The sequence below is a fragment of the Mytilus edulis genome, unplaced genomic scaffold (assembly GCF_963676685.1).
Source record: "Mytilus edulis unplaced genomic scaffold, xbMytEdul2.2 SCAFFOLD_821, whole genome shotgun sequence".
Taxonomy (NCBI): Eukaryota; Metazoa; Mollusca; class Bivalvia; order Mytilida; family Mytilidae; genus Mytilus; species Mytilus edulis.
The window spans coordinates 1-12,681 of NW_027267976.1; the positions used below are offsets into that span (position 1 = coordinate 1).

Here is a 12,681-nt window from a genome sequence, read left to right on the forward strand (position 1 = left end):
GGTGCTTTTGATTTTAGTGAGTAAGTGTTTCAGAAAAGATACCTGATTTCTGGTTTTATTATTTATTTTATGATTATTTCAGTTCATTTTATAAGTCAACATAACAAAGCATATAGTTTGTTTCTCCAATTCTGACACATCTGGATAAAAAATCTGTTTTATTTTGTACATTTTTTCCTCCATTGTATATTGAGCAAAGAATGTCCCTTTAATGGAAGCTTTATCCCTGTATACTGCACAGAATAGAAGCCAAATGCTTGATGACATCAGTTTTGCCAACATTTTATTGTTAAAGCAGTATATATTAATTTGATTCCATTGGAATTGCTGTCAGAATTGTTAAGAAATGTATACAAAAGGTAACCAGGTTTGGGGAAACAAACAATATTCTAATGTTGGCCACATATTGAGTTTAATTTGTTGTATTAAAATTTTTTGTTTGCTGAGTTAAAATTTACAATGTTGAAAATTGTTATAACTGTGGAAACCTGTTGTATGATCTTCTTTGTACAAACAGTATATATGATCTCTCTATGTTGAAAACCAATCATTTTATACTGAATATTTGATTACTTGAATTAAGGAATGAAAAAGCCAACAAGCAGATAACATTTAAAATACAATCCATGTCAGAAGCAATGTAAGGAAAGAAACTGATTTCAGATTATATAATAATTATTTAATGAAGTTAAAAAAAATGTAGCAAAGTAACAAACAATTGGTATTTTGTTTTTAACCAAGCTATATTTAATTATTTAGGTATTCTGTATCACGAACAGTAGAAACGACCGGGTCAACAAGAACAACCACAAGTTCAGATATAGTGAGTAGTGTTAGAAATTACAACTGACATAGCTAAATTGCTAATTTTTTCCTATCGATTCTATTACTTTAGTTTGCCTCAACCAAATTATGAAACTGATACACAATGTTTATTACCACAAAACTTTCTATTTTGATGGCATCACTTTTACTGTTCTAGAGTTAGAGTTATGTGGCTTATGCCCCTTTATAAATGGAAAAATTGCTGAATTTTTCGTTTCCATTCTTCAACTTTAGTTTGCCTCAAAACAAAATATTATGAAACATATACACAATGCTTATTACCACAAAACACATATCAAGTATGAATTTTTGTTTCGTCACTTTTACTGTTATGCCCCTCTACAAATGGAAATATTGCTGAAATTTTAGTTTCCATTCTCTAACTTAAGTTTGCCTCAACTAAATGTTGATACATATACCCAATGCTTATTACCACAGAACTCAGATCAAGTACAAATTTGGGTAGCGCTAATTTTACAGTTCTTGAGTTATGTCCCTTTATATTATTATATGCAAGTGGGACATCATCTGTTCCCCATTTATTTATTTTCTATATAGAATAGCTTTACAATTAAAAAAAAATATATATAATCCAGTAATAATTTACCTTTATTTTTTTGTAGGAATCCAGTACACCTGATCCTTTAGCCAAAGCACAATTAGATTTATTATCACAACTTATAGGAAGTAAAACAGCTAGTAATAAATCAGAGATCAGATTGAATTTATTTAAAAATGACAAAGAAGAAGAGTAAGATTTAAATTGAACTGACTGAAATGAAATTTAATCAATGTTATATCATAATGGGTACTGTGGATTCATTTATTTTTCATGGGTACCAATTTTTGTTGATTGAGGAAAATTTGCATTTTTGTGGCTATTTTATTTCATGGTTTTCCCAAAGTCTGCATACAAGTGTACATAAAAGTCTAGTGTTACATTGAAATAAGTGTGTTTATACTTGTCTCAATCAGAACAAACATCTTCTTCCTTTGACCTTACTCAGTAGTTTTGCGAGATTGCTCACTTGGATATGTGGAGATAATTGATTCAATTTTTGACTGAGTCAACCTAAGAATTTAAAATTGGTATTTGGTTCTTATCTGCCAAGCATTTAGGAATAAGAGCAAGGATGAAGATAATTGATTCATCATTTGTCATGCATTCTCGTTTCTGATATGCAAATGGACGATTATTTTTTTTATTATCTAGGAAACAAGAAAATTTAAAATTGTTTGTGAATATCTATTACTTTAACTTGCTGACTTCCACATTAGAAAGGTCCATTTAATCTACGATATGATACACTTTACGGAACTATGACTAAAAAGAGAAACAAACCTATTGTAATGGGTTTTAAACACAGGTTTCGCTCCAAAAAAATATTTTCGCAAAATTTCAAGGTTAGTTACAGATTATTTTTGAAACAACACAACATTGTTATCAATTCTGTTAGTGTTTAATGCATTTCATTTTATAAAAAAGAATATTTTTTATTAATATTTCAGGGATAATGTATTTGGTAGGGTCAGCAGGAGTAAAAAAAGCATGAAATGTCAATTTATTTTTATTCTGCAAATCGGAAAAGTAGGGTTGGCAGATTCGCCAACAATTTAAAAAACCCTTGTCTCAAAGCCAAAAGTATATATATATATAGACAAATGTGAAAAAAACATATATAGTTTTAGAAACTGTGTAAAGAGTTTGTCAAAATTTTCCATATATTTTAATGGTAAATATTATCATATTTGAAAGTTTTAAAATATGTGTATTATGTATTTCCAGACAAGCTGAAGCAGCCTTAATGAAGCCTATAGAATTAGCTGAATCTAAAGTTGTCAAAATAGATGCTTCCAAGGTATTAATCAGAAATAGAGTGTTCAGTATAATAGGGATATTATTTACAGTATACCTCACAGGTTCATTTGATGGAATAGGGCTGTGCTTGTTGTGTGGTCTAAGTTATTTGTCATGATCTCATATATCATTCAAGTATACACAACTGTAATAGGGGTCAAGCTTGGCTTTAATCATTTTCAAAATTGAGTAACTAAACATAATCTTAGTGACAAACTTTTAAGTTTCTCACCAGTTGTTGGAAGTTTATCTTGGAACTCCACTTTAATCCACAATGAAATATAAATGCATAGAAATCAAAGCTCAAATGTCAAGCCAGAAATTACTTGGTTATGCATTTTTTTGCAATAAGGAATGCTTAAATGTCTATTAAATATCATCACATATCATAAGTTTTTTGCACAAATTTACTAGGTTTTGATAAACAATTATATTTTTAGTAGAAAAGGTTTTGAGGGATATTTTGACTTGCTTTCATATATTTAAAGACTTTTATTTTTGCTTTAACTAATCATCTCTGAAGTCACAAGTTACTAAAGCTGTGGTAAATAGTTGTTCTTACACTCAATGATATAGATGTGTTGCACTTTCACAATATCTGTGTATACAGAATTTGTTTTGATGAAGTTTTTTTCTGTTTGATTTTATTTATTTCACATTCTTGTTCCTCTTATCACAGAGCATGATATATAAGCATGTATCTGCTTAAATAACTAGTCTGACTTTTGCAATTGTAAACTGTTGACTAATGGAAAAAAAATCTTTTGAAATATTATACTTCATGCACATTTAATTCATAAATACCATGTATGAAAATTGCATTAATATCATTACAGTTTGATGACTTTTTCGATGTCCTGTTCCCTAGGGCATGGTCCAGCAACTTTCAATAGACAATTTTCAATGTTATTTTTTCGGCTTCAGCCAATTTGATAGGAACTTTCTTTTGATAGATTTATGATATTTTCTGCAAAGTCATAAGACATAGTCCAGTGACTTACATTAAATTATCAGTTTCCAATGTTATGTTTTCACCTTAAGCTAGTTTGATAGTACGAACTTATGGTAGACAATGCTATATTTTATAAAATTGCATTACTATCAATACATCTCAGTTTTACAACAATTTGACGATCATTTTGACGATTTGCCTTCTATGTCATGGTCCAGTAACTTTGAGTTAATTAGCAATGTTGCTGTATATCGAATAATCAGATTGTCTTTTTAAAATTTTCTGCTCACAGGCAAGTCATATTTCTGTGTCAACAGTTTCTTTTGTATAAGAAGTACTATTCTATGTATCATTTTCAGCATTTGACATCAACTTCCAAGTTCACTGTCAAAGCACCATGTCCTTTTCTTAAATCTAGGACGAAATTTTGTCAACTTCATAGTTAAAATTTAGCCATAAAAACTAATATTGGTTCTTAAGAATATATAGATGAGATGAAAAGTTGTAAAATGATGTTTTCAATTCTTTTCTGGTTTTAAAAGGTAATTATGGTCCTTATTCACTGTAGATTTTGACATTTTTGCTAGATCCAAAGTTTTAATTGGTTTATATTTAATGCAATATTTTTTTACATTTCAGAAACAAAAGAATGATGAATTAAGTAGAATTATGGGAGAATTAGCAGTAAATGAAGGATCCTCTAATGACAATGATGATTTATTAGATTTGATGGATAAAGCCTAGCTGATGTTTGTATTATGGAATATTTTGAATGTGAGAGAGAGATGGCATGAATGTAGAGTTAATGAATGGCAATGATATGAGAGATCAAGAGACAAATCATTACTGATACAGCCCAATATGTTTTTGATCTATAAGAAATTGTCATGAATGTAAATGTGTGATTTCTTAAGCTATGTTAATGTTAATTTTGTGTCAAATTTTTAAGAGATTGTTTGACCTGAAGGATATATGAAAAACTACATAAACCTGACTTGTAGCTTGGATTACATATCAAATATATATATACATGAAATGTTTAAGGTATGTATTTAAAATACTGTGGGTTCATATTCATATGTGGAATACCAATTTTTAAGGGATTTTATAAATAAAGATGACCAATGAATTCGATAGCATAATATCACTATTTGGATTCAGAATATTTAGAATCCTTCCTAAATTGATTTTCCTGTTTGAAAAATTATGACTCTTTTGTTAGAGGTAAGAACCAGCTTATATATAAAACAGTTTTATAATTGTTTTGATAATTTTCTGTCATTTCAAGTTATAAAAGATATTTGGAAATAACAATATGCTAAGTGGTGCCTTAAAGAGTTATTGAGTCGTATATTGAGTTGATTTCTAAGTTGTTTATGAGAAATGACACTTGAAGATTTAAGCAAAAGTTCTTGATATAAAGTTATGTTATTTGTTTGAATAATTTATTAAAAAGATTTTTCAAAGACAGTGCTATAGCTTGTGCCACTCTCCAGAATTTTTCAAATGTTATGAGATATATGATACAGAGAAAAACATGTTTAAATGGAATCTCACTTTTGAGTGTTTAGAATTTTATGTTACAAGTAGATTGAATAACCAGAAGAATTTATTTTAAGCTCACCTGGCCAAAAGGGCCAAGTGAGCTTTTCTCATAACTTGGCGTCCAGCGTCGTCTGTCGTCGTCGTCGTTAACTTTTACAAAAAATCTTCTCCTCTGAAACTACAAGCCAAATTTAACCAAACTTGGCCACAATCATCATTGGGGTATCTAGACAAAAAAATGTGTCCGGTGACCCAACCAACCAACCAAGATGGCCGCCATGGCAAAAAATAGAACATAGGGGTAAAATGCAGTTTTTGGCTTATAACTCAAAAACCAAAGCATTTAGAGCAAATCTGACAGGAGATGGAATTGTTTATCAGGTCAAGATCTATCTGCCCTGGAATTTTCAGATGAATCGGATAACTGGTTGTTGGGTTGCTGCCCCTGAATTGGTAATTTTAAGGAAATTTTGCCGTTTTTTGTTATTATCTTAAATATTATTATAGATAGAAATAAACTGTAAACAGCAATAATGTACAGCAAAGTAAGACCTAAAAATAAGTCAACACGACCAAAATGATCAGTTGACCCCCTAAGGAGTTATTGCCCTTTATAGTCAATTTTTAACCATTTTTCGTAAATCTTAGTAATCTTTTGAAAAATCTTCTCCTCTGAAACTACTGGGCCAAATTAAACCAAAGCATTTAGAGCAAATCTGACAGGAGGTGAAATTGTTTATCAGGTCAAGATCTATCTGCCCTGGAATTTTCAGATGAATCGGATAACTGGTTGTTGGGTTGCTGCCCCTGAATTGGTAATTTTAAGGAAATTTTGCTGTTTTTTGTTATTATCTTAAATATTATTATAGATAGAGATAAACTGTAAACAGCATTAATGTACAGCAAAGTAAGACCTAAAAATAAGTCAACACGACCAAAATGGTCAATTGACACCCTAAGGAGTTATTGCCATTTATAGTCAATTTTTAACAATTTTCACTAACATTTTCCACTGAAACTACTGGGCCAAGTTCATTATAGATAGAGATAATTGTAAGCAGCAAGAATTTTTAGTAAAGTAAGATCTTCAAAGACATGACCATCACCAAAACACAATTTTGTCATGAATCCATCTGTGTCCTTTGTTTAATATTCACATAGACCAAGGTGAGCGACACAGGCTCTTTAGAGCCTCTACTTGTTTTGTTTTAAGTGTTTTCAATCAGAAGAAAATTCAGATTACTCAGGTTTCAGTTTGATCTGGTTTCACTGTATTTTTGTTACTGTTAAGGAAATTGTTAGGCATGATATCATAACTTAAATTTTTACGATAAATGGCAATTTTATTACAAACAACTAAATGGCAGCAATTAAGGTGAGACATATCCAACATGAAATTTCCCAACGAGAAACTATTTGTCATGACACAAATCAAGATGCCATCATGCTTATTCAGTTTTTAATATAATGCTTAATCATGTTGGACTTTGAATTATAATGCGTTAAACTGTTCATACAAGAAATGTTTTTGTAATTTGGGAACGGTAAAGAAACTGGAACAGTTATTTTCAGATTTCGTTCAATTATTTTTTTTTCTTATGAACACAGTAGAATCAGTTGGCTTAAAAAATTCTTGATTGTGCTAGAGAAACGTCTATTTATTTTCGACCTTGTTTTTAAGAACCTTTTTTTTTAATGTAATTTTATTTATTTAAAGAAGAGAAACCATGGACTTAACATAAAAATAAATAAATCATGAAATGAAATATTGTTTGTGCAGACTTGTGTGTTATTTAAAAGTATCTCTGTTTGTTTGTATGTAAGTTCCAAGAATCCGTCCTTGTATTTTTGTGATTGTTCAAGCATATCATTATATACATCACTATTTTTTATATGTATTTTTCACATGTGATGAGCCTTTGATATGTTTATAATTATTTTTTTATTTGTTAGATGTTTTGTTCTTTTGAGGGAAAAGAAATTTATTCAATACATTGTTCATAGGATACAAGTTAAAACACTGATTTAAAAACACAGCTGAACTAACATCCAAATAACCACTACTTTATACTAAGTTATGGGAAGTATTTGGCTTAACACAATAAACAATAAACAAAAATTACATTTATTCAAAGATTCAAGTACAATTTATTTACACAAACTAATGGCTTTTCATATTTTCAACATCAATCAATATTATTTCAACTGTGTGTGGGTCCATAGCAGCAGTCACATGACTTTATTTTTTTGTTTGTTAATTAGATGACAATGTCCCATGTCATATCATTATTACAATAAAGGAGATTGAAATCCAAAGTTTTTCTGATTCTCAGCTTTTTATTGTGTGTGTGTTGATATAATCTATTATTATTCAGGTTGCAACTAAATGGTAGTTAGAAAAAAACAACTTTGAAAATTATTTTTGTACGTATCATAGTATCATAAACATATTTTCTATTTGCTTGGTTTATAAAAAATAGTATGAATCTCAGTTCATTTAACATATTTTATTGTGTTGTTTGGTTACATTCATAAATATTACTTGGTTTGACAAGTTGCAAGAAAATAAGCTGAATTGTTTTTGTTTTTGATCTTTTGCTTTGATATGTCTGTATATTAATTTTTGTCTTTTATTTTATGACATTTTTCAACAGATAATGCTACTTTTATGTATAATTTCTTGTGCCAAACTTTTATAATGCTCTTTTTAGCTTTATACAATTAAGTGTGTCTACCGGTAAATCAAACTACCGGTATTCAGTAACACAATTTAACAACTCTGGTGTGTGTTATAAACTTTAATGTACATGTAATAAGCTTTTGTAAGAAATTATCATTTAGTTGGACACAGATGTTAGATTGCATTGCTTAGACTCCCAAAATTTTATTTTGGTAGGAAAATTTTGGTATGTGGTATTTAAATGTGATATTTGTAAATTATTTGTTAATTAATAGATGATAATGAAAATGTGTTCTCAAAACATTATCTGTGCAATTAAACTACAACAGAGTATAGAATAGGTTTCTTAAGTAGTTGGATATAACCGTGGATTCATTTATTTTTGTGGATTGAGGAAAACTTGCATCTTCGTTGGTTTAGATTTCATGGTTCTGCCAATCTCTGAATACAAGAAAAATTTTGTAATTCATTGAACATTTGAATTTGGGGTTCATCTCCACCCATGAAACCCACAAAAATTGGTATCCAATAAATAACAATGAATCTACAGTACTTGTGTCCATGGAAAATCTATGAGGTCTGATACTGATGTCTAATTTAAACTGTACTCTATAGCTATGTGATATAGGTACATCATAATTTATTATTAGAAAAGATGGTTAAGCTAGATAATTGAATATAAAATTTCAATCTGACTTGTTTCTTCCATATAGTAGAAATCTTAAGTGCTCTGTATAGTTCAAAATTTTCTCTATCTTGTTCTATTACTTGTAGAAAATAAATGTGATCAAGATACATGTCATGATACTAGTTTGTTATACATATATATTTGGGTCATGTTTGAAAAAGAACAGTTGATTGATCTGGAGTATTTTTAATAAAATAAACTACATAAATGTGTGCTTGTTTTTTAATTGTACATGTTGTATACAAAAGGATTATAGACATTCATCTTCCAGATTTGTAATATCTGTAGAAATGTAAGGGGACAATAACTCTGGAATAAACAGTTAACACTGCATGTATTCGATAATATATATCAGAATTTCGTGTGTGTTTAAGTCTAGACGCCATCTAATTAACTTTTGAGATGACCTCTGGAGACTGCTGATTGTAATATAACCTGATATGAACATAAACATAGATATAAATATATAGCGACCTGGTGCAATTGGATTTTTCTAGATTTGTTTGATTTCATGTTATAGGACATAGTTTAAATAGTTAATTGTTTTTTTACCTGTATACGGTAAGAAAGATTTTTTTTGTAGATCGAATCAGTCAAAGAATTTGTTCACCTTTGTTTCACTTTCAATGTTGACATTCTTTTCCTTTAATGGGGTGACCACGATTAATCAGGAGTAATCTATCGTAAGCTATTAGGTTAAATTAAAGGTCACATAAATGTGGATTCAATGAGGTCAAATTATTCACTTGCAAGTGAATAATTCATCAGCAATGTTTCTTTGCCCATTTTGACAAAATTGAACCAAATTGATGAAAAAATGAATTATAAATTTCATCATTTCACTTATATTAATGATTGAACCAAACAAAATCATATATATTTTTACTACCACCTAATGGTTTCAAATGTGAACCCTTTACAAGAGACTAAGACTTAGAAATTAACAACTATAGGTCATGGTACAACCTCCAACAATGGGCTAAACCCAAACTGCATAGCCATAAAAGGCACTGTTTCTTTGGTCACTGAAAAATTATTGCTTCTATATAATAACAGACTTTTTAATGTCACATATTAATAACACTCATATCATAGGTTAGAATGGATCTACCCTTTACAATGCCTCTAATTTGACTCCATTGAAATGAGATGTATCAATGGAAATATATCAGAAAAATTATCAAATATTGATTAAACAACATGTCTTAGTCTTGCTGTACCTCCTAGACTTGAGATGAGATTATGACAATGTAGTAACAACGTATGTTCATGTACATGTACCTCTCAGAAACCTTTTCAGTAATATAAAAATAAGAAGATGCAGTATGATTGCCAATGAGACAACTCTCCACAAAGAGACCAAATGACACAGAAATTAACAACTATAGGTCACTGTAAGGCCTTCTAATTCCATACCAAATAGTCCGCTATAAAAGGCTCAGAAATGACATAAAACAATCTAAACAAAAACTACTAGCATGATTTATGTATAAAATAATGAATATAAAACAAATATAATATACAGCATCAAAAGACAACCACTGGATTACAGGCTTCTGACTTAGGTCATGCACATACAGAATGCAGCAGGGTTAAAATAAATTGGAAGTTGTCTTTTTCATATCTCGCTGTTTTTGTGCATTTAAAGAAGTTTGTTTTGGTAAAATAGCTGTAGTTAATAAATTCTGATCTCTGGAAATGTTTGTTGTTCAAGACAAATGGCTCAATGCTTTTATTTGTTTCATCGCATTCAAATTGACATATACCTAATTATCTACCATTATTTATAAGCATGAACAATTCCTGCAGATCTTGAGCTTCTTTTTGGAACATTAGTGTTTGATGATGACTTACAATCCCTTTTCCCTGAATGAGACCTACTGAATTAGACATATCATTGAGTTTGTACATGTTGTTGCATTGGCAACACACACTTGCAACATGTGGAGCAGATCTGCTTACCATTCAGGAGCACCTGAGATCACCCCCAGTTTATAGTGGTGTTTGTGTTGCTTATTCTTAAGTTTTCTATGTTGTGTTTTGTGTACTGTGTTTCTTTTTCCTTTTTAGCAATGGCTTTGTCAGTTTTTTTGACTTCTGAGTTTGAATTTCCATTTGTTATCTTTTTCCTCTCAAGTGTAAAGACAGGTGGTGTTTACATTTATACCAATTCACTGAATTTTAACTGAATTACAGCTGCTGTGAGAATAAAAGAAATGTTTTCAGATCTGAGAATGATTATCACTACTTACAGTGATGATGAAATACAGATTGAGTTTGCATTTTTGTTCCAGTTGACAAAATATTCAAAAGTTTTGCCTATAAACATAAATTTTTTTATGAAATCATCCATCCAGATTAATTGGTATACATGGTATCTTGAAGATTATTTTGGTCAATGAAAGTGTATTCGGTTTAGTTCTGGTATTGTAGTAATCATGGTAATTCATATTTTCTTTCCATTTTTCCAAAGAAAATGGATTGCTTCAGAAATTATGAATGCAAGTTTTTATTATTGTAAACCTAAAACTGTCACATTTTTGATCCAACAATAATTCTAAATTTTAAGATTATACCACAGATTTGTTAAAACATGTTATCATTAGCTTTTTTATTCTTCAAGTGTGGTTGACATTTTTCTTTAGAGTGATTAAGTTGTTTTATCATGTAAACCTGAATAAGACTTAAAAGAATACATTGTGCATTACTGCAGACAGTGCATGAGTATATGCTTAAAATACCAAAGAGAATAGATGGATGGATAGCTACAAGAACTATTACACAGTACATTTTAATAGTAGTAAAAAAATGTTGCAAAGTTTTAAATACATGAAATAGTTACAACATAAAATCAAAAGCTAAGCAATCCAAATTAAAGATACTATTGTGTTTTCCTTGTTTATATTGAATATCATAAAGCGATGATAATCACTCCTGCATAACAAGAACTTTTTTCTGGTTTTGAAAACCTTCTAATGATTTATCAACTGCCACTTGAAAGTTTGAAAAGGGTATCAATTCGCTAGGAGAAGGTATAAGTTTACAATCTCTAATTAAATTGCATAGGTTTTTATACATGTCTCTCTTCTCATTACTATCTCTGTATTCAAAGTTCCATTGTGTATTCCAATATCCCACTATTTTCACTTCTTTAAAAATCAATGCACCAGTTGGAATTGTCAGTGGTTTCTTAGACATTCCACCATAAGTAACTATAGTACCTTTTTCTTTTAGAAATCGTATAAGTTCAGTAGCACTTTTTCCACCAACACAATTTAAAGCAAGTTTTGGCTTTTGGTTATAGGAGTTGATAAGTTCTTTCATTTCTGGTGTACGAACAAACTCCTCTGTTACAACGTGAGTTGCACCAAGTTGATTCAAATGGCTCTTTAGACATTCCAAATCTGGTCTGTCTCGAATTATATTTATTGTTTTAATACCCCATTCTTTAGCTAGCTGTATAACACACTGACCAACAGCACTATTTGCTCCATTCTGAATAACTAAATCACCAGCTTCTAGCATTACATAATCTTTGAGCATACGGTAAGCAGTGCACGGATTAACCATTATGGTTGCTGCACTCAACAAAGGTATATCATTGTCAATTTTGAGCAACATATTTTCCTTTGTCACTGCGTGTTGTCTCCATGTGCCCCATGCAGCTTCAGCAGGAATCACCCAGTCACCAGGTTTCATGTTTTTCACCTTTTTTCCTATCTCAACAACTTCTCCTACACCTTCATTACCAACAATAGCAGGGAGTTTTGGTCTGATATGGTATGTCCCTTCAATCATGTTAATATCAGACGGATTTATTGGTGCCATCAACATTTTAACCAAGACTTCATCATCAGAGGGATGATGTACTAAGATTTTTTCTAATGATAAAACTTTTCTAGGATCACCAAAGTCCTTTAGCATAACTGCTTCAGTTTCTTTACTTGTTCCAATATTCCGTAAAGAGATTGTCTTCACAAAAAAAGAATTCTTTAATTGGTGTTTCTTTAATACATTTGTAATCCTTTGAAAAATCCGACCTGACATTTTTTCAGATTACTTCCAAAATAAGGATAAGTCGAGAGAATAACGAATGAACGGAAAGAAAAGTAACCGGAAGTATGAGTTGCGCA

General features: G+C 30.2%; 1 protein-coding gene and 1 pseudogene across 1 annotated transcript; one reads left to right on the top strand and one right to left on the bottom strand.

Moving 5' to 3' along the window:
* Nucleotides 1-759: 759 nt before the first annotated feature.
* LOC139506470 (protein OSCP1-like) lies at nt 760-4,624 on the top strand (the record flags this gene model as incomplete). Its single annotated transcript, XM_071295465.1, has 4 exons — nt 760-823; nt 1,449-1,576; nt 2,612-2,684; nt 4,275-4,624. Coding segments are annotated over 4 exons (370 nt in total), but the record flags the coding sequence as incomplete, so codon positions are not given.
* Nucleotides 4,625-11,323: 6,699 nt separating this feature from the next.
* Nucleotides 11,324-12,602, bottom strand: LOC139506468 (enoyl-[acyl-carrier-protein] reductase, mitochondrial pseudogene; annotated as a pseudogene).
* Nucleotides 12,603-12,681: the final 79 nt, after the last annotated feature.